Genomic DNA, 24,547 nt, shown 5'->3' on the forward strand with positions numbered 1-24,547 from the left:
TCTGACGCTACGTGAATGCAGCATAAATTCAAACGAACTGCAGCGACATCTTGAGGCCGTTCGAATGAACTTATCATCAGCCGCTCGCCACTACGTGTCCCCCGGCTACGTTAAATCCCGCTCCCTGCTTCCCCGTCCTGCCATAGGAACAGGCAGCGGCACCTCGGCAGTGAAAGCAGCGACAAACCCGTCTGGCTGCTCGGCTCAGACATGGGAGAAACCACCCTGCCACGGCGTATGTTCCTCTGGTGTATGGCCGTCATTTATCTGGCAGCCTTTGTTTCCCTCTACGTGCAGATACCAGGTGAGACTCTCAACTTTGCTGCTTTTGTAGAAGCTAGCTAACTTAACTCCCTGTTGCTGGCATGTGTGATGTGACTGTGTTAGCTTGTTAGCTGGGAATTTGGCGCTCTGTCTTCCTGAGCTTTTCATGCTGTCAGATGTGGCGAAGAAGCGCCTGGAAGTTTCCTAAAGGTTTCCCTGCGCCTGGCTAACTTTACGAGCTAACAGCTGCTGAGAGGGACCCAGACTGTTGTAAATACGCACACATGCTAGTAATGTATTGTACTACAGTACCCACAAAACCTCTGTTTTTATCCGATAAGGACCCTTAATGTTAGCAGCCCAGCAGCAGTCCAGAAGCCGTCCTCCACGCCCATGTGTTAAAGGAAATGCAGGAATATGTATGAAGTCAGTGCCAGCATAACGTCCCAGTGCATGATTTCCACGATGCATTCTCAGTCAGTTTAAAGCCAAAGTCCAAAAACGTATTTGCCACATTTTTTTTAAACTTATTTTTTACAATTAAATCTGCAGTTGCCAATGAATGGATTCATTTGACAGTACAGAAAGTAGATCACATCAAACTATGAAGCATGCTTTGTCATCAAATGTGTTGCACACCCTTTGAAATACATTAATGATGATGATGATGGTTATAGTACTAATACTATAGATACAGACAGGTGAAGAGTTCAGCAAAAACCCTGAATAAATGAGTGGAGAAACGTAACATAACAAATTTTATTGTGGCCCTCACAGTCACAGATGGTGCTCACCACCAACACATCAAAACAACCGATATGTTGTAGAGGAATGGCCTTCATCCCTCCAGGAGTGTACATTAAAAACTGATGCCCAAGACCATCAGAGCTCTTCAAAAAGAGTATAAAAATTATATCGCTACCACTGTTGCATCCCATGTTTACATCTAGGTCTCTATGGCAATGAAGGGCTCTTGCCTGCTCGCTGGCAGCTGCGCTACAGTGGTAAGTCTCTTGGGGAGCAGCTGCTGTCCTCTCCCACCCTGCTGTGGCTGGGACCTCGGCTCGGCTTGGACACGCACACCGCTATGGAGTTGCTGTGTCTTCTGGGGGCTGCACTGAGCCTTGCCGCCACGCTGGTGGAGGGTCTTCGAGACAGCGTGGTGTTCTTCTGCCTCTGGGCCTTATACCTGTCCATGTACCAGGTGAGCTCACGGTATTGACCTGCTTTTCGTCCGCAGGTTGCTGTCCTTGCTGTCCTGTCTCTCACTGGCTGTTTTTGTTTCTTGTCTCAGGTGGGCCAGGTATTTCTCTACTTCCAGTGGTGAGTGATGATTTGTAGATCTTTGGATCTTTAATTTTTTGTAGTTAACACGATAGTGCTATGAATAACAGCTGGCTAAAGGATCCCAAGATGGTTTTGTCAGTTTGCTGAGAGGTTTATGTCATCCTCAGTCCACTGTTTGTAACATCATAGCAATGTTTGGCTTTGCTGCTGTGCAACAACAGTGAACACATCACTAAACCAGGATGACAAACCTTTCATTATTCCCTGTTGCTCTTTCTACTCATTGCTGTGCAGGGACAACTTGCTCCTGGAGACGGGGTTTCTCTGCATCCTTGTCGCTCCACTGACATTAGTCAGAGGGTCACGGGGGGTCAGAGAGCACGATCGCATGACCTTCTGGCTAATCCGCTGGCTGCTCTTCAGACTCATGTTTGCCTCTGGTGTGGTGAAACTCACGTCCCGTTGTCCCACATGGTGGGGCCTCACAGGTGTGTATGAGTGTGTTTGTGATCTCATCTGTTTTTCTTACTCATTTGAATCATATTTTATTCCACTTTGTTGAACAGCTCTGACGTATCACTATGAGACTCAGTGCATCCCCACTCCGCTGGCCTGGTTTGCCCACCAGTTGCCAGTCTGGTGGCAGAAGCTGAGTGTGATGGGGACCTTCGTCATAGAGATCGCCGTGCCCCTGCTTTTCTTCAGTCCACTGCGCAGACTCCGGCTCTTTGCTTTTTACTTGCAGGTGAGTAGAAATTCAAGTCCTTGATTTTTGTTTGTTTTCTCTCTTTAGTTTGCTCAGTAACTAGCAATTAGCGTCAGCTGAAATTGATTTGTTAATACAGCATTGTCTTCAGGCTTGTGCAATCGTTAATTATTAGAATTGTGGATTTCCCCAAAAGCTGCTTCACAGTAATCTCCAGTTAGTCTGAGTTTGCACATAAAGCACTGTGCTGCATTGGCTAATTTGGGTGTATTTCTTGTGTAGGTGCTGCTTCAAGTGCTCATCATTTTGACTGGTAACTACAATTTCTTCAACCTGCTGACTTTGACCCTCTGCCTGTCGCTTCTGGACGACCAACATGTGCACTTCTGGCTTCGCAGGACAGACAAGATCAGCAACAATGGTATGATAAACATATCAGCTGTATACGTGTGCAGGCTGCACACATTGCGTCACTCCATCCAGGCTTTAAAGTTTAGGATTTAATGAATAAACCGCTTTGCTCAGTGTCGTTTCATAGGCAATATTTTTGTCATTTGCTTTCATGTGTGTACGGCAGCTAATTAAACACCCATCTGTGATTGGTCAAAGTTTTCCATCTGAATCCTGCTGACACAGGGACACACATGAAAGCCTGAATTTGGACCGGAGCTGTTTGTCCTTTCTGGACTAAATGAACTTGCCAGAGTATCATCACCCTCTCTGTCTTTGCTGTGGTCAGACTCGAAGCTGTGGCCGTGGCTGTGTTCCCTGCTGGAGCTGGCAGTCTGGTCTCTCATGATCCTCGGAACAATTGTGTGCTTTGACCTGCAGCTGGATACGAGGCAGAACGTCGTCTCCTCCAGGATAGGTGTGTTTGCGTGCATGTGCATTCATGTGAATAGAAGCAATGGCATTTTTTCAGTGTTCACGTTTTTTTTTGTCTTTGCAGCATTCACATACCACCAGTTTAACCAGGTTCTGAAGACTGTCACTATCCCCTGTGTCTGGGTTGGTGTCCTCTCTCTCACCTGGGAGATGGTCACATCCATGTTCAGGTAGGTGTGTGTGTGTGTGTGTGTGTGTGTGTGTGTGTGTGTGTGTGTGTGTGTGTGTGTGTGTGTGTGTGTGTGTGTGTGTGTGTGTGTGTGTGTGTGTGTGTGTGTGTGTGTGTGTGTGTGTGTGTGTGTGTGTGTGTGTGTGTGGTTTGTCTATATTGTTAGTGAGGTATCTTTTTACAGGAATTTATGCCGTGCAGCAAAAGTACAAAATCAACATACGTGTGTTTTTCTAGGTGTGCGTGTGTCTCTGGTTTCCTGAGGAGGTTTTGCAGAACTGTCCAGTGGACCATGTTTGCTGCTGCAGCCGCTGCTATGTTCACTCTTAGTCTGGTGGGTGCTGTTAATTCAATTCAATTGAGTTTTATTTGTATAGCGCCAAATCCCAACAAAGGTTGTCTCAGGACACTTTCCATATAGAGCTGGTACAGGCCGAGCTCTGCTGAGAGAGACAGAGAATCACAGTAACAATGACAGTGAATGTAATAACAGTAGTAGCAGTTGCAGTGGATGTCAGGCAGGGCCAAGGCAGGAGACGCAGCTGCAATCCACAATCCAGATTCAGCCACTATCCATGGGAACCTGCGAGATGACAAAACACAGAGACTTCTGGGGAAGGAGCTAAGTTAGTAACACGCCGTGGTAGGACATGAAAGCGTGCAGATGGAGAGGGAGAGAAAGACAGAGGAGCTCGGTGTATCTTTGGAGGTCCCCCAACAGTCTAATGCTATAGCAGCATAACTAGGGGCTGGTCCAGGACAAGCCTGAGCCAGCCCTAACTATAAGCTTTATCAAAAAGGAAAGTTTTAAGCCTACTCTTAAATGTAGAGACAGTGTCTGCCTCCCGGACAAAGACTGGAAGATGGTTCCACAGGAGAGGAGCTTGATCGCTAAATGCTCTGACTCCTGTTCTGCTTTTTGAGACTTTAGGAACCATAAGTAGACATGCATTCTGGGAACAAAGTGTTCAAGTGGGGTAATAAAGGTACTGTGAGCTCTTTAAGATAAGAAGGTGCTTGGCCATTTATGGCTTTGTAAGTAAGGAGGAGAATTTTAAATTCAATTCTAAACTTTACAGGGAGCCAGTGCAAAGTGGCTGATATTGGAGAAATATGATCTCTCTTCCTGTTTTTTTGTCAGAACACGTGCTGCAGCTTCTGGATCAACTGGAGAATATTCAGCAACGAATTTGGGCAGCCTGATAGTAAGGGATTGCAACAATCCAGCCTGGAAGTTACAAATGCATGGACTAGTTTTTCCACATCATTTTGAGACAAAATATACCTGAAATTTGTTTTACATGGGAGTGAAAGGACATGTCCTGATCAAAGATAACTCCCAGATTCTTTACAGTGGTGCTGGAGGACAGCGCAATGCCATCCATAACTGCTATTTCATCAGAAAGTGAGTTTCTAAGATGTTTAGGGCCTAGTACTATAACTTCAGTTTTGTCCGAGTTTAGCATCAGAAAATTGCAGGTCATCCAGGTCTTTATGTCCTGAAGATATGCTTGTAGTCTAGTTAACTTACTGGTTTCTTCTGGCTTCATTGATAAATATAGCTGGGTATCATCTGCATAGCAATGAAAATTTATTGTGTGCTTCCTGATAATCTTCCCTAAAGGAAGCATATATAAGGTGAATAGAATTGGTCCAAGCACAGAACCCTGCAGAACTCCATAGCTGATGAGCACAGAGGAGTCATCATTAACGTGTACAAACTGAGAGCGATCTGACAAGTAGGATTTAAACCAGCTTAGCACAGTTCCCTTAATGCCAATGAAGTGTTCCAGTCTCTGCAATAGGATACCATGGTTAATGGTGTCAAATGCAGCACTAAGATCCAATAAGACTAGTACAGAGACAAATCCTTTAACAGATGCAGTTAGAAGGTCATTTGTAACTTTAACCAGTATTGTCTCTGTGCTATGATGCACTCTAAATCCTGACTGGAAATCCTCAAATGAACTATTTTTGTGTAGAAAGTCACACAGCTGATTAATAAGTGCTTTCTCAAGAGTTTTTGAGAGAAAGGGAATGTTGGATATCGGTCTATAGTTGGCTAAAACCCGTGGGTCAAGAGTAGGCTTTTTAAGTAAAGGTTTTATTACAGCTACTTTAAAGGACTGTGGTACGTAGTCTGTTGATAAAGACAGATTGATCTTGTCTAATACAGAGGAGTCAATTAAAGGTAAAACTTCTTCAAGCAGCTTAGTTGGGATGGGGTCTAAAATACAGGTTTATGGACTTTCCTGTATATTTTAAGACTGTCTTGCCAGGCAACCGAAATTCTTCCAAATTGGTAGAACGCTATTTCCTTTCTATTTTTCGTGAAGTTTACTTTAATTTGCAGGTTTGAGGGATATACCATGGAGCTAACCCCCTCTGTTTTATTCTTCTTCTTTTTTTTGGGGGGGGGGGGCAGCAGAGTCAAGTGTCATACCCAATGAACCTGTAGCACTATCAACCAGGTAGTCAATTTGGGAGGGATAAAGGTTAGCATAGGGAGACATGGCATTGAAGCATTGAATTAAATGCTGATGGGATCATATCCTTAAATTCAGCTACAGAACTATCAGACAGGAGTCTGGTATAAGAATTTTTGCCTACTGGCTGGTAGTCTGGTAATATGAATTCAAAAGTTATTAAATGATGGTCCAATAAAAGAGGATTCTGTGAGGAGACTATTAAGTCTTCAATTTCAATGCCATGTGTCAGAACAAGGTCGAGGGTGTGGTGAAAACAGTGAGTCGGTTCATGTACATTCTAACGGAAGCCAGCTGAGTCTAATACTGAGATAAACGCAGTGCTAAGGCTGTCATTATCAATGTCGACATCATCACACAGCATGCCATGCATCGGCGAACACAACAACACACACAACATGCACATGTCATGCTTAAGGTGAAATTATTCCTCCGCCTTTGACCCATCCTGGTCAGTCCTTCTTCCGCGGCAGACTGGGAGAGATGGGCTGCCAGCCAACAGCGGTGCCCGGGGACCAAGTTCCTTGTTGTCACCACTGGTCGGGTGGTGATCTGCTTGCATCTTTTTAGTGGGGATTTTTTTATGGAGGAAACCCCAGGTGAACACAGGGAGAACATGCAAACTCCACACAGAAAGGCCCCTTTCCTAGAGCAGCAGGCACCGATGGCATGGTGGAGGACACGTCCCCCGGAGCCCACCGCGCCCCAGGTGGGAATCGAACCCGGCAAAATATGTCCGCTTTCTGACCACGTTCTTCTCTTCCAGGTGCCATTCACCTATATAGAGTTTGACTCTAATGCCAGGCTGTGGCCAGGAGTGCGTCAGGCCTATGAGCTGGTAGATCGCTACCAGCTGGTCAACTCCTATGGCCTGTTCAGGAGGATGACCGGGGTCAGCGGGCGGCCAGAGGTAGTCATAGAGGGCAGCAACGATGGAGTGTCGTGGACGGTGAGGCAAAACAGTTAGCATGGACAAAGCAGGATTCAAATATGCAGCTTAAACATGCTGTTTAAGATGCTCAGTCTGTAACAATATCGTGGAGGCAGTAGTGAATAATTTCATTTACTGCTTCAGTGTAGTAAGTTATTCTTATCAGCATCTCTTTTCTATTTTTCTAGGAGATTGAGTTCATGTATAAGCCGGGGAACCTCAGTGCACCTCCTCCAGTGGTGACACCTCACCAGCCCAGGCTGGACTGGCAGATGTGGTTCGCTGCCCTTGGGCCTCATACACAGGCTCCATGGTTCACCAGCCTCATGTACAGACTGCTGCAGGGCAAAAGAGATGGTACGCAGAGCTTTTTGTTGCTGCGTCTCCTGTCACTCTGTCTCCTTGACCCTTCAATTCAACACAGAATCAAATGAGGACGAAAACCACCACTTCACTGCTTTTTATGGGTTAAAACTTTCAAGGATACTGCACCTCTCGCTACACACGCTAACAGTGATATGATGCCGTGTGAGAGTTTGAAAACTTGTCTGTGGTGCCCCCCAGTGGGACTATCTAGAAAGGGAACGCTGTAGACACAAGTGCACACACTGCCACACTGTCTTTACTTTGACAAGTGATGAGAACAATACAAATTAACACTAATTGTGGTTTTAACATTTTCCAGCAGCAATTTGAAGCATATCTGACAGGGTGTTAGCGTAAGACATGACCCGCACAATGCAGAAAATGTCCTCTACCCTAAATGATTCAGTGACTGTTGAAAAGAAGGAAGGGTTTGTTTGTTTGTTTGTTCGCACATCTGAAATCGTTGTTTTCTGTTCTGCAGTGATAGAGTTGATCCAGACAGATGTATCTCAGTACCCGTTCCACCAGCAGCCTCCTGTATACCTCAGAGCCCACCGCTACAGATACTGGTTTACTGAGGCAAAGGCTGACGGGTCAGTGCTGACTCTGTCTGCCTCGTCTCCTTCTGTCTCACTGCACTGAAGAAATCTGGTTATTCTCAGCTTTAACAGAACCTGTGTGTGCTTAAAGATGTCACTCAACACCATTCACAGTCATATCAAGCTTCATAATCTTAAATTTGATTGAAGTGATCTTCAAAGGGTTTTATAAAGCATTAAATTCAAGTGTCTGATAACTTCAGACAGCCTGTATTTACTGCGTGGCTGCTCTTTGTTGGCAGTTCGTACCCGCAGCGTTGGTGGAGGAGGGTCTACGCTGAGGAGTTCTATCCCACAGTGCACCTGGGCAACACCTTCCTGGAGAGCATGCTCAGCCAGTATGGACTGAAGGTACGTTTTTCTTGAAACATTTGCTAATATGTTTTTCTGTGATGCCATTTTGTCATAAAGTTTTCATCAGAAACTGTATCCACCTTTGATTAATATTCATGTTTATTTGTGTGTAGGACAAAACGTCTCTACGTCACATGTCCAACACCACTGTTGCCCAGGCGGTCAGGTGGATCCGCTCCCAGGTCAGGGGGGTTCCTACCCACACACTAATCTGGGCCCTCATTGTCTGCAGCGCCGCCATCTGTCTGTTCCAGGAACTGCAAAACCGGAACAAGCACACGACTGCAAGCGATCACTCAGAAAATGTACCTGACAGCTCTGCAGATTGTTGTGAGAGGTCAGATGAACAGCAGGCAGCAGAGGAGGAGCAGGAGGAGGAGGAAGATGGAGAAGATGAGACAGAGGAGGGCGAAGGAGATGAAGATGCTGAGGAGGATGAGGGGGAGGAGGAGGAAGACAGGAAAGAAAAAGAGAAGATCCTACGAAAGAGAAAGCTTTGAAAAAGATGATCCCGTAGTAGACTGTTCTCACCACCTGCCTTCAGAAAATGTTGACCAAAGAATCTCTTCTGTGTATCAATTATGGGAAAATACCATTATTTGCCTTCTGCCACCTTCACCTCACTGCACTACGCTGTTCATATATCCTTTACATCAGAAGCCGCTCGCTTTATTCAGCAGATTTCGCTGGGTGTGGTGTCACATTGGTTTGTTCTGACTTATGTTGAACATTTACAGTGAAATCCAGTCGGCAAATCCGAATGATGTTGGAAGTAAAGAGAAAAATAGAATTTAAAATATAAGGTGGGTTCTGTTTCACCGACCAAGAGAGTAAAGTGTTACTCCTTGTTTCCTGTTGGTGGTGGTTGTGCTTCACGTATTTGTCACTGTGGTCTCTCGTCTGTTGCCGAACGGACCGAACTAAACTCTGCACTTTTTCTTTTTTCCACAAATGTGTCTTTTGTTTCTGTCGGGTTTAGAAATGAAACCTCACACAAATCGATGTGGTGATTTTAAAAGATTTTTTAAAAATAACATTAAAGTACAGTAAAATAGAAATACTTCTCCGGATTTGTATTTATTTGAAATTGTGATATATATATATATATAAAAACTTGATAGAAATCTAGTCAGTGATCAGTAAGCTGTGTGTACTGGAGGAGCTAAATATAAAGCAACAGCACGTGAAATCATTTAGAGTTACTCAACATGTAATCAGCTGATTTCTGACAGCACAGTGTCGCCATTGATTTCTGTGTGTTTCACCACTTCAGTGTTCCAGGGCAGTACTTGTCGATCAGAGACTGGTAGTACGGCTTCAGCTTGTCGATGTCGGGCAGATTGGTGGTCTTTGTGTACAGGTCAAATTTGCTGTGGAAAGGATGGAAGATGCAGCTTCAGGTCAAAGCAGCGAGTAGGATAAGACCAGGAAGACAACAGGACGACACTCACTTGAACTCTTGGACCCAAGGCAGCATGCGCAGGTCTTTGTCATTGCACAGGTGCATGTAGTCTCCATGGGAGTGCCAGGGGTAGAATGAGTGGAAGCGAATCATGTACAAGCCCTGAAGAGACCGTATGAATGTGTAAAACAACTTTCACAGCCGTGAAGTTAACTGCCCAACACATAACTTCAAGAGTCACTTAATGTCATGATTTACTCACCTCCTCTGGGATGGAGCAGTTGTTGAACTTCATAACTCTGTAGAGATACTCTGAAGACGACAGTGCAGGTGTTCAGGTACAGTATGAGATAAACAGACTTCTTATTTTAAAGGTTTTAGGGTGTGGGTGAGTGTGTGTGTGTGTGTGTTGTGTTATGGCAGAGTTTGTGTATGGCTGAATGTTTCTAACCATCATGGCCCCAGGACATGTGGACATTGTCGAGCCCACAGTTTGGTTCATAGATCCCGTATTCAGTGCTAAAAAGAGAAAAAACCTTAATGTAACCAGACAGAATGAGTACATTAAACAGCTAGCTCAGGTGGAAGATATACTTTTTGAAAAGTGCTCAGTACACTTTGTGCTATTTTTGTTGCCTTCAAGTATACTGAACTGTTCCCAAGCAGTCCTTAAGTACCACTTGAGTAATACTTGAGTATACTTGAACTGTAAATAGTAATTTTACATTGACTTTTTACAAACTTTCAGCGTACTGAGGTACACCACTGAAAATCAGGAGTCATGAGCATCCAAAACACACGAAGTACGATTGTATTATATCACCAGTGTGTTGGAAATAAATATACTTAAAATGCAGTGAAATGAAAGTACGCTTTAATTAAACATGCTAATGCTGTACTTTGAAATATATGTCAAACATACTTTAAGCACAAAACTAAAAGTGTACTTGTAATGACTTTTGTACTTAAATGATTTTTCTAATACACTAAAGTGTACTGCTTTGTGAACTGGGAGTCTACATGCTGTCATTCACACACTTTGACAATGCAACATGAAAAAACCAACTTGTATTTGGGATTTTTGTCATCTGGGTTTTCCTGGAAGGAGCTGTCTCTGAACACGATGGAGTTTTGAAACTTGCAGCCCACTGGGAAGGTGTCGCCCACCACCGCCCACTGCAGAGCGCACACATGGACTGCTGTTAGAACTCATGACATCTTTCCACATAGATCATATGAAATGAAACATTTTGTGTGGTTATTGTAGTAAATATGGTCTCGGAGATGAATGTAAAGGTTCAGGCCCCCCCGATGGAACTGTAACACCAGCTTCTCCTACCTGGGGTTCATTCCAGAGAGCCATTGTCTTCCCAACATCATGAATCAGACCCACCAGCTGGAACCAGTCTGTGGAGGGACAGTGAAAACAGATGTTTACCAGACTTGTTTTTTCTGCTTGTGCACGATGGCTGTGTGTATTTCTGTCTTTCTCTGTCATGGTACCTTTGTCTGGGTGTGCTTGGCGGATGCCCTCCGCAGTCTGGAAGGCGTGGAAGGAGTTGGGGAAGTCCACGTCGGGATCGGACTCGTCCACCAGCTGATCTAGGGACATGATGGCGTCCATCATCCCCATCTGAGTGTGGCTGCAGCCGGTCCATTCAGAGTGCTTCAGGAGGGTAAGAGTCACAGCATCAGAGGGGAGGTTTCCTTTCCCAAACATGCTTAATTTGATAATCAGTCCATGTATCATGAAAAGCTTATGCTTTATTCAAACGAGGCTTGTGAGCAAGCAACTGAATGCATCCAGTCAAGTGAAATTCACCAGCCAGTGCTCATATTCTGCATGTTACATTAAACTTAAAGGGCTGTCCCTTTTTTAATATGAACGGCATTCTCCACAGCGCTCCGAAAACAGGCCCACAGCAGGTGACCGTGGCTGGAAAGGAAAGCGTCCCTGTCTAATCTTTGGGAGCAGTGGAATGAGGTTAGTTAAATAACTCTGAGTCCAGACAGAACATCTATGATGACATTTGTTTGCTCAGGATCACTCCTTCACCAGGGCAAAGCAGAAAATCCCAAAATACAAAATAGAATATGAAATCAGTAAGATTTAGCTACATAAAAGTTCAATAAAGTAGCATCATTGGTGTTTGACACAGAAAAAATATTTTTCTGAGGCACCACTGCGTTTCATTTAATAACTGATGTGTTTCTTTCTCAGTAAAGAGGCTTTTGGTGGCACTCTGCTGTCTGTGCACATGCTCCTGATTAGCTCACCTTTTGTTTCACAAAGTCCAGCGTCTGGTTGGTGTGCATCAGCTTGTACGTTTTGAACACACGGTCAATTAGACTTCCGCTCTGAAACACATACATATGCCACTCAACAATAGATTTACAGCTGTACCTGTAACTCCGCATGAAACCTCCTATTTTTTGACAATAACATTGTGTTTTAAAGTCTAAACTCCATGACAAGTCTCCACACTCACTTGTCCCTGGGACCAACAGTGTGTAGCAATGTACCCCATCACTTTTTTAAGTCACACAGCGCAAAATAAAGTGAAAAACTCAGCTGCTACATCACAACAAAAGGAGATTTTCCATTCTGGCAGCGTTTACACTGACCCACTGAAAATTCATCCCACCTTTGTAATGCTGTTTCATTTGTAGTGGGAGCTACCTATCACTGCTATTATTAAAGGGAAAAATGGTCGATAAGATGTGAGAACACAGATTGGATTTTATCATGTTTTATGACAACAGATTATTACATGAATGAAGGGAAAATAGGATGTAAAAAATATGCAGTAGTGAGCAATGTTTTAAAACAACATGCAACTTTAAGGTATTGCAAAACATAACAGTAATCTGGCTTAGAGAAAGTACGCAAGTTAAAACTCCTCTCCTGTGAGTGAGATTTAATGACTACAGAATCAGGGCAGAGATATAGAGCTGTTTCAACTGGCAACACGTATCACTTAAATAAGCAACACATAACTAAATCACTGGTGGACGGAGCAAATAAGGTTTAATGTTCTTCCAATTGAGACGGACACAACTCTGCATCCCCATCCTGCTCCCATCATGGCTGAGGCTGATGAGGGAAAACGGTCAGAGATCACTCATTTCTGAGAAACTTATTTATATGCTGCATCCAGCTGTGAGTCAGATTCCCCTCTCCTGAGCAGATAATACACCGTTAATTCGATCTGTATTGTAGAGATCCGGTGTAGATATCAGGTGCATTTTACCTGTTTCCTTAAACCCGAGTTTACTGTCATAATTGTGTGTCTCTCACCCCTGAATTTGTCCCTCTGGCCATAAATGAATGCTGCATCATGTGAGAGATGAGTGTCATCACCTGAGGAAGACCTTACCTCGAAGTTTCTGTACTCTTCCTTCTCTTTAGTTTCATTCTTCTCCAAATTTGGCCGATATGCCAGCGATGGATCTGGACCCTGCGTTTGAAATAACATTTTTCAGGTTTTGCAAAGATAAAGAACAAAAGAAACCTGCAAGTAAAGAAAACAGATAACGTAAAAGTGATAACAAAGCGTAGCCTTGGTATGTGAAAAAGCCACACATACGATGTTGACGACCCTCATGGCTGACAGATGCAGTGTCCTGTGGTGCGTTGGTCCTCTGGAGCCGTCTTCCCTGTCCGTATATATCCTGCTGGTGTAAACTGTGATGCTCTCCACCTGCACCGTAGGCCAGCAAAGCATGTACACCAATGTCCAGTCACACTTTAACCAAACCTCATCTAATGGGGTGCCCTGTGCTGAACCTTGGTCTTGAGTACGTGTGTGTTTATGTGTATTTTCATTCGTCAGCAGGTTATCTGTTTGTACTGATGCAGAGTGACTCAGTAGTTCTTTGTTCCACAGCTGTTTATTTTTAACCATATAATATATATTAAAAAACAACAACAACAAAAAAAAACCATTTACACTGATTTACAGGTCTGTTGTTTTTCAAAAGCTACACACAACAGACACACAAAAGGAAAATTACACACAAAACAAAAGCAAATAATGAATAGCAAATGCTTTCATGAATACATTTTCATTTCTGGGTATTGATCCCATTACATAACATATATAACAGGCTCAGACAGGTGATTTCCCGGTATCTGATATCTATCTGGGACAAACAAACACACACAGACTTCCACAGGTTGGTTGTGACAGATCAGAAATCAGAAATCAGTTGTGTTTGTTGGACTCAAGGTGAAATTGTTCAAACAAGCCTCAATCAATGACCCAGTACTCATCATTTATCGATTCCTGTCAGCTGGAGCCTCCAGATGCTCTCTGTTTGGAACCGGTCACAGCAGGCCAGCAGGTGTCCCTGTCATACACTTTGGGCTGAATGTGTGAACAAGAGGAAATTCTAATATCTGCTTTTAAAGCTCGGTACATTTGTGCTTTAAAGTAGCTTTCATGGGTTGTCGTGGGATTTGAGAGAATTTCACCTTTGGCTGACACTCTTAAGAAAGGTCAGTGGCCACACACACACACACACACACACACACACACACACACACACACACACACACACACACACACACACACACACACACACAGAGCAACAAATGTCAAAATGTGTCAAATGTAATGTGTAAATTTGCGGTTTGTTTGTGAAAATTTAAATGAAACGTGTGTAATCTACCAAACTGTTAAACACTGTCTTTGTGTCAGCTCTCACTCCAGCCAAATGAAATGTAACCCAAATTTTATACTAGTTTTTCTTTGTTCAACTCAGGGGTTTGTCTAAAGGTGGAGGAGGCTCGCTCCAATCCTGAAATCTGATTGGCCACCTTTGAAGCCTCCTCCAAAGCCAAAATTACTGGCTGACTGTGGTCAAGTTAGATCCATAACAAGCCACCATATTTTTAACTTAAAGGGGAACTCCACCCGTTGAACACTTCAAAGTCAGTTTACAGGTCTCTTGAGAAGTACTACTGCATATCTGAAAGCATCATATAAAACCTTTTGTGGCTCCAGAGGGAAAATCTAATAAATTGCCTCAAGTGATGTCACCGGAGTCAATTTAGTTTGACATGGTGAGAATCAAAGTCTGAAAATAAAAAATAAAAATCTGCAGGTATAGAGAGAAGAGAGCTCACCAGACCTCAGTAACCTGCTCATCTCTGTTTGAGGCTACATTAGCTGCTACTAGCATAACACACTTGAATCTCACCCGAAATTCTTGGCAGTCCAGTTGCATCGTGGGTAATGAAGTCACTAGGTTTTGACAGGAATCTCTGGTTCTGCTCCACAGATTTTTTTGTCATGGAGAGTGTTGCTCAGCCTCTGGAAACATAGTCCTCTGTGGCTCTGGATGGATCTGTCTGAAGTCTGAAAAAATAACCCTGATGACCTCACGCTGAGGTCATCAAGGTTACTGAAAGATGCTCTGTAGTTGCATTATGGGAAATGTAGGATCCAGCTTTTTTGGAACTTGTTTTTGGAGCTTTGACTACATGCTTGTCCAACAGTGGATAAAGTGTCTTACATTTACTACGTGTACCACTCTGAAACAAAACTCTGCTTTTCTTTTTGGTCTCAGACTCATATTCTTCACCTGAATCTCTCTTGAGGCCAAATATGTGTTCAGTTAGGGTGTGGACTAATGTCAGTCTATGTAATGTCCCCATGAATGATTAAAACCTAATTTTCCATTTATAACCTATGTGGGCAGTGACATTAAAAAGGTCCCGCTCTCACCTCAGACTGCTGTTAGACAGATAAAATACACATGAAGGTTTGACTGGACTTTTATTACACAACGCTTCTATAGTAACAACAAAGTATGAGACGACAGGAACATAGATGGTTTACAGAAGGACACTTGAAGGGACTCTCACATGAACATAAAGATTTAGTCAATAGTCTCATTTATTTCAAGTTAAATAACACATTTTTAAATTCAAGTCAGACTGAATGTAAAGTGCTTTCATGCATTCCTATTAACATTTGACCGGTCACAACAGCTACTGAAACTGGAGCAATGCTAGATTGACACAGACAGAAAAGCAGAAGACTACAAAGCTTCAAATAGCACTTTAATAGTCAACATTTACCATGATGCTTATTTGGATCGGTGAAAGGCAAAACATTAAAAGGCTTCACACATGATTAAAACAATTAAGGCTCACAAACAGACTTTATAGTGCCAGCAATCAAAATAATGCATCGTGGAGTTACAGTACTCTACAGTACCCTCTCTGGTCCACTAAGAGACAAGCTATCTGTTAAGAAGCGTTCAGACAGTTCATGGATTAGGGTTAGTGGTTATTCTGGCTAATTGTGCGCACTGTGGGGTTTTGGGTGAAGGGTTAACTGGGTTTGATTGGAGGTTATTTTTGGTTTCTATCTGTACTGAAGTAAAGCTACTTGTTTGCAGAGGGAACTGAAGGTGCTTTTAAGAGACAGGGTGGATTAGCTGTGAGCTCCGGTAAGTTCAGATCAGCAGGATCACCATTGATGACGATAGTAGACAGTCAGGTAGGCGAGTACGACAGAGGCTTCTCTGATTCACAGTTTTCTTGCTTACGTACACAGTGTCTAAGTGGTTGTTACTGTGTAAATGCCAAAACACCTAGAGCTCTAGTTTCACTGCAGTAAACTGGCAGTACATGGCGATAATGCTGTGGTTTTGAAGGAAACTCCAGTTTGTGCTGGCCCGCACCACTGTGAAACTGGAGGCTGTGATGTTAAAGAATACAGAATCTCTGGTTTATTACCACTTATTTTTAGCGTTGGTCATTATACCCATTGGTTAATACAACATCATACTCACCAGAATAATTGCTTAGATCAGGGAACATGATGGCATCACTACATCTGATTTGGGGCAAGAAACCTCATAATAAGCTGAACCAGGAAGTCAGTTTGTAAACTATGGAGAGACTTCAAGCACTGATAGAGCCTGCAGAGCGAGGGTCATGTGTTTGATGGGGCTAGCTGAGCTAGCGCTATCTCTGTCAAGTTAATCTGCTAGCATGTTTACTTGCATGTTTACCAATTGCCACAATAAATGTTGGCATTGTGCATTTCTGCAAACCACAAATATGCTGAAACTTTATTTTTCGTATTTCGCATTTTTCGTTTCAGTTTTCGGTTTTATGTTGTGACAGCACTGTCATTAAGGTCCAGTTAGGTTTAGGCACAAGAACTACTATAGTTTAGTAGGCACACAAAGAAAACATCCCAAGGTCTTATTAAAAATATCCAGTTTCGTCACCACAAACACAGCTCAAACAGTGTCTGCTGCTCTCTGCTGCGGCTCTCACAGCACCACCATCCCCTCCTCCTCCTGATATACATGTACTGGTAATCTGAACCACATCACCTTGATACCTATTGTAGAAACGCTGATATGATACGTATAAAACATACACATTTAATGGATTCGTGGTTTGCAGAAACTTACAATGCTATATCATTAAATATAATTTCTCTCAGTTTAGCTGACCCTGGGGTTTGTTTAAAGTCTGTTTGACTTGCTCGTGTTTTGCACCCTCTGACATTTCTTCAGTAATGTCGTCACATTACATAAACTCAGCGATTCATTTGATGAGTACTTGCTAATATCACCAATGAGAATGGTGACCAAAACCAGAAAAATAAGACCCAAAATGTAAACCATAGTTATTCTTTTGCAACTAAGCAGCTGATTTATTCCTCCCAAAAATGACTCGTATGTGCTGCCTATTTGGAGCAGCCAGTGTGTTTTGAGATAATTCCGTATGGATTATGTTTTCTATTAACATAATGAAAAGATGTTAATTAGCATATCCGGCAAGCTGATACTGAAAGTATCAATAAATGTTCACTGACAACATATTTGTTGTCTGGTGTCAGCGCAATTATTATTGTAATTTGTAGGGTTGCAAGGATCGATATCAAAGGCTTTCCCACATTTGTTGATAATGCCGTCTTAGCTGTAGGTGTCTTAGGACTTAGCCGTAGCTGTGAGGACTGCGAGGGTTAATGGGGGAGGAGTCTTCCCTCCCACTCTGTCCAATCAGCTGGTAGAGACGGTGGCTGAGGTTCTGAACCTGACAGGTGCCCAGGACGCACCCCACCCTCATCAGATGTCCATGGCCTCTCCCGCTGCCACTGCTGGCATGACGACGACCCCGTGACCCACGCTGCCAGGCCGGCGCTTCCCGTAACACAGTCTCACTTTGGTCAAGCAGCGGGTCGGCCAACCTCGGCGGGGGCTCTTTGTGGAGCCGGGCCCTCCAGATGATGTGTCTGTCTCCCTGGGTGATGTGGTTGTCAGCAGCAACAGGGAGAACAGGCGCAGTGGGCATGGTGGTTGCGTAAGAAGACTTTGGATATCGAGAGGTTCTGGGCAAACTCAGCCTGAGATACAGAGAAACAGAGAGGTTGAGAGAAAATGTTTAGATGTAATACAAAAGCAGTACAACACACAGCCTATATGATGTTGGGCAGTCATGCGCATGTCGCCTGCCCTGCTTGGGTTTCTGAAACTAAATCACTACGACAAGATGAAATGCCTCACAGGAAATCAGGTTTGCAGTAATGTCCACTGTGTGGTTTTTGTTTTTTTTTTAGGACACAAAATGGATTGAAGGAGAAAGTGAGAAGGAGAGATAGAAGAAGAGATAGACAGAGGGTGGTGAACAGGTGGGAGTCTATAGCTGCCTTATCCAGCTGCACTATCTCTGTGTCTGTGTGTATGTGATTCATTATAGCATGCCAGCTTGCATTTCACTTATCGCCTATGTGTGATCTTTCAGTCTAACTGGGGACAAACATGTCTGCAGAAAGCTGTGACACTTTACAACAACCAGGTGAGACAACAAGTGAGTGAAACTGGATTTCTCTGACACCTTGTGACAGTAGATGTTCTGACATCTTTAATGCAGTTTAAAACATCTACAACAAGCACTAGCCAAATGCAAAATGTGTGAGCAACAATAATATCTCTTGAAGGCCAATCACAGCTATCTTTTTAGTGCCAAGGACTGACCCACTTCAGTGATGACATTAAAGGTCTTCAACGTCCTCTTTCACAAACACAGTGATGTTGTAGCAGACTCGGTTACGCTGCAGTTACAGTGGATTCCAGAGTGACCAATGGCAAAAATACAACATCAAATCATAGAAATGACTGGCACTCTGGCAGCTTGAGGCCAGACACTACAGACAAAAGGATGATTTTTTTCATGCACTGCCCAGTTTTTAGATACACAATCAAGTGCATAATTGTCCATCCATAATCCATGCCACCATTTATTATTTGTACCTGCTAAACACACCACATAACATGTAAAAGAGTATTCTTTCACGTTTGACTGTTCCTCATCTTCTAGTCATTGTCACTCATATCACTTACAGGCTCTCAGAAGAGTCCTGTCCGGTTATTTTTGATGGAATCATTATTACTGTTTTTCATCATTAGCTGTCTGAGTGATGAGGGTTTCCTGCAGCCAACCCTGATTCATCATCATCATCAGTCACCATGGTAGACACAGAAAGTGCCTTCAAATGTTGATTTGGCAGTGTGTCAGTTCTTGAATTGCCTCAGAAGTGTTGTGTTGACCTACAGGAAAGCAGACATATTTCCTGACAGCTTCCTTTTAAAAACCTGAGCCAGCTGAGAACTGCTAACTCATCTTCACGTGGACCTGCAGAACACAGTTAAAGAGTGATGAGCTGTTTCTATTAGTCAATAATTGAAATTTCAGAACAACAGCCTAAAATGTCCTCTAGCGACGCCTAAAGGTTGCTCTACTTGCTGCACCTATCCGGACCAAAGTGGTTCAAACCGACTGAGTCAGCAACCAGCTGACACCGGCTGGCTGGTGCCATTACCAACACAGCTAAAAAATAATATTTCCAGTTAATCAACACCAGCATGTCAGCTGAGAAATCTCACTACAGGAGAGGGAGAAACAGAGGAAGAGAGCGAGACAGCGAAAAGCACACAGCACAATGCAGACAGTAACAAGAGGCTCCTACACCACCACTCCTCCTGAGTGTGTTTTAAGTACTTTTCTTTCTCACCTCCCTGCTGTCTCGCCTCACTTTTTTCTCACCTCGCCACAATTCTTTTCATTCATCCAAACACTTTCTCAGACGTTCGGCCGCTGGAGGGAGCTGGTCTGTTTGGTCATGTGACCAGTCAAAAATTATGCAATACTTTGATCAGGGGTGTCTAAACTTTTCCCTTGGAGGGCAAAAACTGCAACTTGATGGTGGGCCATGGGCCAAAAGCAAACAGCTATTGTATTGTCTCATATTGCTAAGATTCAAAATAGTACAAGGACCCCAAGATCCCTTAATTGAATACCTTAGAGTGCAAAGTGTCACTCTCTGCTGTGCTCAGATCATGAAAACAACTAATAATTAGGGATAAACAGCGGTTTAAATATAGTTTCTTAAAATCACTTTTGCATTTCTTTCACTAGAAATATCTGGGGAGCTTAATCAAACTTTATAATGGGCCAACCTTGGTCCCCAAGCCCCACTTTGAGCATCTATCTGTGTTAACTGATGTTGATGTTGACTTGACTGCCAGTACTCGGCTACCTTCCAACCACATGACGTACGGCTGTCCTGCAAAAGAGAAAATCCCTTCGTATGTGTGTCTATTTGTGTGTGTGCGTACACACCTGCCCTTTCACAAGTGTTGGCTGTTAACGATGTGAGGAAACAAAGAATAATGGGAGAGGGGCACATGAAGCCAGATAATGTTTGTGTTTGTTTGGTGTGAAAAGTGGGCCAGAATACCATATGATCTTTATCCTGTAAGTAATCCTGACTGGTATTCTGATCACTCTTCTGGCTGGACACCTACGGCTCTCACTGCCAACACACACACACACACACACACACACACACACACACACACACACACACACACACACACACACACACACACACACACACACACACACACACACACACATTAATTCTTCACTCACTCCCTGACCCACTGTTGTGTGTTATACCAGTGACTGGGAGCTTGTGAGATTGCCCAACTCTATTAGCTTTGAATTGTTTTTAATGGATGCTTAATTCTGGCAGTTCTGAACAAAAGTCGCACACGCGCGCACACACACACACACACAGACACACACACACACACACACACACACACACACACACACACACACAGGCATTATGTTGGTCTGTTGGGCACACACGTGCAAGTGACATGTGACTGCCTGGCAACAAGATTTACCAACACAGAAACATGCACACATGTATGCAAACACTAGCCGGCAAAGCATGCCTTACATGTGAATGCACAGGTGCTCTCCACTGTCTTTATCTCTCCCACACACACACACACACACACACACACACACACACACACACACACACACACACACACACAAACAAATGCACCCACACATATGTGGTTAAAAGGCCACCTGTGGAGAGGTTTAAACCACAGTGGTCTCTGGAGGGAAAGGCACTTGGCAAAGAGTTTCCTCCCTGTACAAGAAAATGTAGGCCACTGAACAGCTTCTCAGCGTAACACAACCAATAGTAGAAATATCTGCACCGACACACAGCAGTGAACTAATAACAGTGTATGTCAGCGTCAAAGGCAATGCGTTTACGCACCACAGTGTTTAATGTTTACCATTTCACCATTGTAGTTTAGTGAGTTTAGCATGCTAACATTTGCAAATTAGCACTAAGCCTTACATCTGATGGGAATGTTATTGCATTGTATTTGGCCATAAACCAAAGTATTGGACAACTTTTGACCGAATGATGGCGCTGAAATGAAACACCAGGGGATCACCAAAGTCACAAGTTCATCCTCCACAGACCTTGAATATCTGTGGCATATTTCACAACAATCATGTGATAGCTGTTGGAATATTTCACTCAAGAGCAAAAATGTTCATGGCGGTGCGAGATGAGAAGCCAGCAGTCTTTAGGATTCATTGTCTGGGAACCATTAAAGTCTGTGGAGAGATGTGTGCCGATGCCCTGAGCAGATGGAAAGATAACTGAATAAGTGAAAACTGGTGGTGCCAAAGCAAAAGTCAGGTTTCATCTGTTCTTTTCTATCTGCACTTTCAACTTTGTCTCTCTCTTGTGTGTGTGTGTGTGTGTGTGTGTGTGTGTGTGTGTGTGTGTGTGTGTGTGTGTGTGGTAGTAGTCCAGGTTGTGAAGTTGTGGAGAGTCTGAGAGCTTCTCCACTTCTCCAACATTCCTCCCAAGTTAGAGCACAGCATGAGGTTCTTCACAGAGGAACTGGACACACACACACACACACACACACACACACACACACACACACACACACACACACACACACACACACACACACACACACACACACACACACAGACAAACTTTCCTGTCGTAACTCCTCAAAACTACTTTGTGCAAAGCAAACCTTTTTCCCTATCAGATCCTCACTGGTTCATGACTGTTAGCTGGGTCTATTCGTTATTTTCTCATCCTCTTTTTCTTTCTGTCTTTTCTAAATTACAGCAGGACCCTTGAATTTTTCTTTGTCTCTTGCTTTATTTCTTCTGAGGCCTTTTGTTAAGTGCCAGTGGCAGTATTATGTTACATCCATCAGTGCTGGATCACACTGAGATCCACTCTCCTCTGTCTATTTAGCTGGGGATTTTTCTGTCGACACCTACTGCGCCCCAACCTACTAAAACCTTCATGGAGCACCTTCTTTTCTTATGTAACAATAAATACAAGTTAAGACTTCCCATTAGTCTTCAGGGGGGAAAGAAATCACAATGAGAAGTTGAGAAGAAGTAATACTGTTTAAGATGTGCGTAAACGCAAATGAGCAACACATTAAGAGCTTGTTACTGTTCTTTGCCTGTACTCTATTCACAGTAATATGGGATTAACGTGTTATAAAAAACTATAGAGAAATCCCTGTTATATAAGGCTCAAAGACCTCTCTCACACACGCAAAACACAAAATAATACAGCAAAAGGTCTTGTCCAACCACAGAACCGTCTGGAAAATAACGTGAAGATGCATGAGTCTGCATGTGACAGTTACAGAAATTTGATGGTGTGCCTGCAGGGCTCGGTCACAAGATGCCCCCATGCCCACAGCGATTACAACCCTCACACTGATGTTTGTGGAGCGTGTCCATATAGTCTACCTTACTCAGAGGGTGGCTTGTTTGCTGATTGGCTGTTCAGTATTTACACGCATCCTTGTCCCAAATCCCATGAAATCACCCTCACCTCTGTCTCACCTCCTGCTGCTGAGAGGAGTTACTTCATTCTGCTGCTGGACCTTTTTCTCACATTAATAACTGCCAGAGGGCAAGACACACGCATTTAATGCCCCCCAGCTGCTGTCGGAGCTGCGACTAATGACTATTTTCATCATGGATGAAGCTGCTCATTAGTTTTTTTGACTGATGGATTGATAATTCAGTCTAAAAAAATCTAAAATCCCACAAATACTCAGTTTGCGGTAAGATAAAACAGAAAAAGATCAAATCAATATCACTGGAGAAACGAGCTAAATAATGTCTGACTGAACTGACACTTAGTTTATAATCAAAAATGTTTGTATTTTATTTTGGAGGTTTTATGTAGTTCAGATTATAAAACCAGAGAAATATGTGATGTTGTCCAAAAAGATAAATAAATTTACTTGATTTTGTATTATTTAAACTTTTAACAATGCTACACAGTTTATTCAATTACAAAACAGTATATAATAGCATATAACATATGTCATTTTGTATGGATATGAATGTTGAATGTACAATAAAGAAATATTAATATTATGATAAAGTTATGTTGGGTGACATAAATTCACCAGAAATCTCTCATGGATTAAAATAGCAATATCTTGATATTGTTTTGGGAATGTTTTTCCTATACTAATTTGATCCATTTATTATCTGGACACCACAATTAAAAGCCTTTCCATAGAAACTGACTTTAACATAGAAATGACGCCCTGAATCACACTTTTCCAAAGCGAGCCACAGTAAAACTTTAAAGTCTTCTTCACCTTTAACTAGAACAGCACTGACGCTTCGGTGTGTAAGTATAGGTGAGGCAAAGGTACCTGTGTCTGTGAGTGAGGCTTTGCAGAGTCAAAGCCCGGGACTGGATCTCCAGAGGCAGGAAGCCGAGCAACAGGCACAGCCACGCCGGCAGCAGCGCACACATAGCGGCGCAGTGGAGACGCACTGCCCGGGAGGCGGATCTCAGACAGCCAAAAATAAAATAGGCTAAATATATATCTGTGTATGTATATTTCAAAATGCGTAAAAAAAATCGAGTGAAAAGTCTTTCGGAGTTTGCAAATGTTAAGTTATTTTCTAAGAGCTAAACTGTCCCGTATAAAAACGCGACCTTGAAAGCATCATCATCAGTCTTCTCCTCATCCTCCCTGCACGCTTTTCACGAGAGAATCCGCGAAAAAACGACGTGAAAACTCAAATTCATTGAGGCTCACACCGGGAGCGCCTGCAGTCCTGAGCCCTTTGATTTATAAAGACTGATTGAGGGAGGAGGAAGAGAAGGAGGAGGAGGGAGGAGGAAGGAGGCTTATTGTCTGTCCTACTCAACAACCTTACCTCTAATGAACCCCCTCTTAATTAAAGCTCCCCTCCAGTCTTCTCATATCATCTTGGTTATGGAGGTAAAGCTCGTTTGCCACATCTGTTTTTTTTTTTTTTTTTTAAACGTGAGGTAATTATGACCTGATCGGCGACAGTGTAGATTTTATTACTGGATTATTGGACCCAGTGAACTTATATTTGCGGCCAGAGTGTGCTTGACCCACTTAAAAGTCAGCTGCTAAACCCACCAATTACACAGTGAGGTCACATTAAAGTCCATTAATTCATCAGTGAAACACACTCTGCATGTTCCTTTTACTGTAGCACAACTTCATTTATATATTAAAACGATACAGCTGAGAAAATCAGTTGAAAGTGCAGATGTGGGAAATTTTGAAAGAAATGTAACAATAAATAGTTTTCAACCTAAAACTGTTTTATAATAGTATCTGATTATGATTATGACTAAAGATGTGTGGGTTTATAAAGGCGCCTGTGTCATTTTTCTTCTATTTTAGGTTTCTGACAGCTT

At 43.1% G+C, this 24,547-nt stretch overlaps 3 protein-coding genes across 3 annotated transcripts; 1 reads left to right on the forward strand and 2 right to left on the reverse strand.

Annotated features, from left to right (window-relative positions):
* Positions 1-30: 30 nt before the first annotated feature.
* lmf2a (lipase maturation factor 2a) lies at positions 31-8,991 on the forward strand. The gene is made up of 14 exons (XM_070972131.1): positions 31-304; positions 1,215-1,468; positions 1,559-1,587; positions 1,846-2,039; positions 2,118-2,296; positions 2,540-2,678; positions 2,997-3,125; positions 3,207-3,312; positions 3,549-3,645; positions 6,564-6,746; positions 6,917-7,085; positions 7,576-7,687; positions 7,936-8,044; positions 8,161-8,991. The coding sequence occupies exons 1-14, from the start codon at positions 211-213 to the stop codon at positions 8,545-8,547; spliced, it is 2,181 nt and encodes a 726-aa protein (XP_070828232.1). The 5' UTR covers positions 31-210; the 3' UTR covers positions 8,548-8,991.
* A 300-nt stretch (positions 8,992-9,291) lies between these two features.
* On the reverse strand, positions 9,292-13,054 carry miox (myo-inositol oxygenase). Its single transcript, XM_070972878.1, has 10 exons — positions 13,037-13,054; positions 12,827-12,907; positions 11,727-11,807; positions 10,953-11,115; positions 10,789-10,856; positions 10,516-10,625; positions 9,901-9,968; positions 9,712-9,761; positions 9,499-9,611; positions 9,292-9,417 (listed from the first exon to the last, which is right to left on the reverse strand). The coding sequence occupies exons 1-10, from the start codon at positions 13,052-13,054 to the stop codon at positions 9,309-9,311; spliced, it is 861 nt and encodes a 286-aa protein (XP_070828979.1). The 3' UTR covers positions 9,292-9,308.
* A 2,449-nt stretch (positions 13,055-15,503) lies between these two features.
* adm2b (adrenomedullin 2b) lies at positions 15,504-23,786 on the reverse strand. The gene is made up of 2 exons (XM_070972346.1): positions 23,517-23,786; positions 15,504-17,824 (listed from the first exon to the last, which is right to left on the reverse strand). The coding sequence occupies exons 1-2, from the start codon at positions 23,618-23,620 to the stop codon at positions 17,416-17,418; spliced, it is 513 nt and encodes a 170-aa protein (XP_070828447.1). The 5' UTR covers positions 23,621-23,786; the 3' UTR covers positions 15,504-17,415.
* Between the last annotated feature and the right edge of the window lie 761 nt (positions 23,787-24,547).

This window comes from Chaetodon trifascialis, chromosome 10 (genome assembly GCF_039877785.1).
Source record: "Chaetodon trifascialis isolate fChaTrf1 chromosome 10, fChaTrf1.hap1, whole genome shotgun sequence".
NCBI lineage: Eukaryota > Metazoa > Chordata > Actinopteri > Chaetodontiformes > Chaetodontidae > Chaetodon > Chaetodon trifascialis.

Coding starts and splice junctions, on each gene's coding strand:
- miox (XM_070972878.1), bottom strand. Junction 10,626..10,788: donor CTCTCTGGAATGAACCCCAG/GTAGGAGAAGCT, acceptor TGCGCTCTGCAG/TGGGCGGTGGTGGGCGACAC. Junction 9,969..10,515: donor GACAAAAATCCCAAATACAA/GTTGGTTTTTTC, acceptor TTCTCTTTTTAG/CACTGAATACGGGATCTATG.
- lmf2a (XM_070972131.1), top strand. CDS start 211: ATGGGAGAAACCACCCTGCCACGGCGTATGTTCCTCTGGTGTATGGCC. Junction 305..1,214: donor CCTCTACGTGCAGATACCAG/GTGAGACTCTCA, acceptor GTTTACATCTAG/GTCTCTATGGCAATGAAGGG. Junction 1,588..1,845: donor GTATTTCTCTACTTCCAGTG/GTGAGTGATGAT, acceptor ATTGCTGTGCAG/GGACAACTTGCTCCTGGAGA.
- adm2b (XM_070972346.1), bottom strand. CDS start 23,620: ATGTGTGCGCTGCTGCCGGCGTGGCTGTGCCTGTTGCTCGGCTTCCTG. Junction 17,825..23,516: donor AGCCTCACTCACAGACACAG/GTACCTTTGCCT, acceptor TCTGTATCTCAG/GCTGAGTTTGCCCAGAACCT.